The 3768-nt window shown below is 38.6% G+C and overlaps 1 protein-coding gene across 1 annotated transcript; it reads right to left on the minus strand.

The window, feature by feature from the left end:
- Window positions 1-292: 292 nt before the first annotated feature.
- Window positions 293-1222, minus strand: LOC105086561 (olfactory receptor 10J5). Its single transcript, XM_010977084.1, has one exon. It carries the CDS (start codon window positions 1220-1222, stop codon window positions 293-295), a length of 930 nt encoding a protein of 309 aa, XP_010975386.1.
- Window positions 1223-3768: the final 2546 nt, after the last annotated feature.

Below are 3768 nucleotides of genomic sequence, written 5' to 3' on the forward strand. Positions count from 1 at the left end.
AGGAGCCTCGTAAAATGTGGGCCAAAAGAGGTTTCAAATCACAAATCCTCAGACATAGAAACAAGTAGTCTTAATCTAGCTTGTACTGATTCTTGTATCTGGTAACAAAATTCACCAGAGCAGAAACCTTGCTTTCTGCCTTGTCCCTAAATTAAGAAAAAGAAAAGCATTTCTACTCTTTGACTCTATTCTTGACAAACACTGTTATTTGATGAACTTGTGTACTGTATCGTGCTTGTAGGTAGGCATACTACACTGGGCTAAAGGTCTCCTGAAAAAATGATCCCATCTGTTAAAAAGTGTTTCTGCCTACCGCTCTGCGTAGGGCATCCTTGACTTCCTTGTTCCTCACAGTGTAAATGACAGGGTTCAGCATGGGCGTGATGATGGTGTAGGTCACAGAGATAAGAAGATCTTTCTCTACTGAGTTTTCTGACTTGGGCTTGAGGTAGGCGATGGAGGCACAGCCATAGTGGACGATGACCACAGTGAGGTAGGAAGCAGAGGTGGCAAAGGCCTTCTTCCGGCCCTTGGCTGAGGGTATCTTAAGGATGGAGGAGATAATGAGGACGTAGGAGAAGAAGATCAGGCCCACAGGCACAAAAATCACAAATGAACTTACACCATAATTGATGATCTCGCTGACAGTGGTATCAATGCAAGAAAGTTTCATGACTGGGTAAATGTCACAGAAGAAGTGGTCCACCACTGTGCCACAGAAGGGCAAACTGAACATGGCCGTTACATGGAGAACTGCCATAACCAGCCCAGTGCCAAAGGACCCACACATTAACCTGGCACACATTCCTCTGTTCATGATGACTGTGTATCTCAGGGGCTTGCAGATGGCCACATAGTGGTCACAGCCCATTGCTGTCAGCAAGAAGCAGTTATTAGTGGCCAAGGTAATGAAAAAGAACATCTGGGTCGCACAGCCTGACAAGGAGATAGGATGGCTATGAAAAATGAGACTGGAAAGCATTCGTGGGACAATGACCAGTGTGTACACTGTCTCTGAACTAGCTAGCATGCTTAGGAAGAAGTACATGGGTGTGTGGAGATGACGGTCAATGCAGATGATAGTCACAATGATGATGTTCTCAATCAAAGTGAAAATGTAGATGGTGAGGAAAACCACAAAGAGGGTTATCTGGTGCTTTCCAAAGATAGAGAATCCCAGGAAGATGAATTCCACCACTTCTGTGAAGTTCTTTCTTTGCATTCTGCTATATCAGTGTCTGAAAACAATAAAGGGAGTCATTAAAGGAAAACTTCCCAACAGCAATTGGAGTGTACAACAAGGGACAATGATACAGCTATCACTGAACTGAGTGAGCCCAACTTCCCTCTTTATGACCAGCAAGCTCATGCAAATGGCCCTTGCACATTGAGAGAAAACTAGTTCTGCCTCTTTGGGACTTCCACATATGAACATTCTCACTATGGAGCAAACTCATGTCCTCTGCAAGAAGAAGACTTCTGAGCAAATGCTCACCTCATATACATCATACTGACGTTAGGAAGGGGAAGAGAGTAGCTAGGAAAAAATTGCCCTGTGATCCAATTAGTAATGACATCTACTATTTAAACTCTATTAACAAGGGGCTTACTAATAAGGTGCATGTCAAGAAAAAAGATAAATATGAGAGCTTCAAGGGGCAATGATACAGCAGAAGGAAGTAGTCAAAGAAGAACACTGAGAAGTGGTCACTGGATTTGGTGACAGGGTCACCAAGAACGCTTACACAGTGTTTCCACTGAACTCTGAATCTAGACACCTCATTTCAAAGAGATAATATGGTCCAAACACATCACCATACCCTCAAAGAACAACTACAGAAAAACTTCTGCTGTGATCACTCCACTGAAATTGTTCACTCATGTACCACCACAGTAATCTTTTTAGCTGATTCCAGTAGTCCTTTTAAGAAGTGAAGTCAGGAAGAGAGAACAGTAATTGAGAGAACATTGTTTAGTTTCCACTATAATAGGAAAGAGTGGTCTGGACAAGGGAATGTAAGCACCAGAGTTGAGAAAAGAGGAGGAAGGAGTCTGCCAGCTACTTGGAGCTGGACTAGCTTACTGATTTTTTACAATCTGGTGAACACAGAATTTGATATAATTATAAGAAATAGAATATACTAGACCCCTCTGTCAAAAAGCAAGAAAGGATACGCAACCTGTGTGCAGAGCATAAATCTGATTCTGTGGTTCTCCACAGGGACCGTTCCATTGTTCTTTTTTCATGTTCAGAATTACTGAAATGGACTTCCTCTCCCATCCCTCATAATTCCCTGAAAATTGGCTTCATTATGGTCACTCCCACAAAACTCTTCTCTCAAATGTCACCAGAAAAGTCTTCAGTGCTAAAACTGTCAGACTGAGCTTTTCTCTCTTTCTTTTGTCCTTCTCTGATTCATTTTACACTTTTGAAAACCCTGCCTCCTGGAAATATTCTGACCTTGGTTTCCATGACATCACACTATTTTTCTCTCTTGTCAGCACTCATTGAGTTTTCTCTCATGAATCTTCTCATTTCAACTATAACATAATTGTAAATATTGTCCTCTGGTCAATCCTTGGCCCTTGCTTTTTTTTTTTTCTCTTCACACTCCCCTTCTCATCTTTTTCAGTTATAATTTTTATGTTAATTGCTTTCAAATCTCTATTTCTATCATTAATCTTTTCCCCCAAGTCTATGACATAATCTTCCTCTGGACTTTTCTACTTGTGGGTCTTGTCAACCTAATAAATTTTGTATTTTCAAAAGCAAACTCACCATCTACCTTCTTACATTTGGAAAAGGCTCTCCATCTCACCTTTTCTGTCTTTCTCAATGACCTAACCATTATTCCAGTCAATCAAGGACAGCTTTTTGGAGTCACATCTACTTTAACATCACATTCAGAGGGACTTCTTCCTTAAATAACACCTCATGTCTGTCCCAATTTCAGAATTCATGATGATCCAAATAAGACTAGGGTACCAAATCATCTAGTCAAGATAATAAAATATATTCCCATTCAAAAATTTATATGGAAATGCAAAGTCCCAAGAATGTCAAAGCAATTTTGAAAAAACAGAAACAAAAACAAAGTTAAAGAACTTACACTACTGCATTTGAAGACTACAGTAATCAAGGTTGCCTGGTACTGGTGTAAGGATAGACATAAAGCTCAATGGAACAAAATACAGAGTCTAAAAATGATCCACACATATATGATCAACTGATTTTTTTTAGAAAGTTCTGAAGTATCTCAATAACAGTATTTTCAACAAATGTTGCTGGAACAACTGGATTATGTATACAGAAAAAAATAAACCTCAAACCTTACCTCATGCCAGACACAAAAAATAACTCAAAATGAATCAAAGACAAATATAAAAGCTAAAACTAAAAATTCTAGACAAAAAGATGTGATAAAATCTTGATGTCCTTGGAAAGAGCAAAGTTCCTAGATACAAAACAAAAAGCATGAATGGTAAAAGTACAAAATCACAAACTGAACTTCATCAAAATTAAAACTTCTATTCTTCAAAAGATATTGTTAGAAAAATGAAAAGCCACAGATTGGGAGAAAATATTCACAGTACATATATCTAAACTTGTATTCAGAATATATAAAGAACTTTTATAGCACAATACTAAGGCACACTTTTTTAAACTGGAAAAATATTTGAACAGAAATTTTATAAAAGGGGATATACAAATGGTCGATACATACATGAAAGGATGATCAACATCATTGTATCATTAGTCATCAGAGA

This window comes from Camelus dromedarius, chromosome 23, assembly GCF_036321535.1.
Source record: "Camelus dromedarius isolate mCamDro1 chromosome 23, mCamDro1.pat, whole genome shotgun sequence".
Classification (NCBI taxonomy): domain Eukaryota; kingdom Metazoa; phylum Chordata; class Mammalia; order Artiodactyla; family Camelidae; genus Camelus; species Camelus dromedarius.

What these genes read in the sequence shown, in the direction of transcription:
- LOC105086561 (XM_010977084.1), bottom strand. Translation starts at nt 1,222, where the DNA reads ATGCAAAGAAAGAACTTCACAGAAGTGGTGGAATTCATCTTCCTGGGA.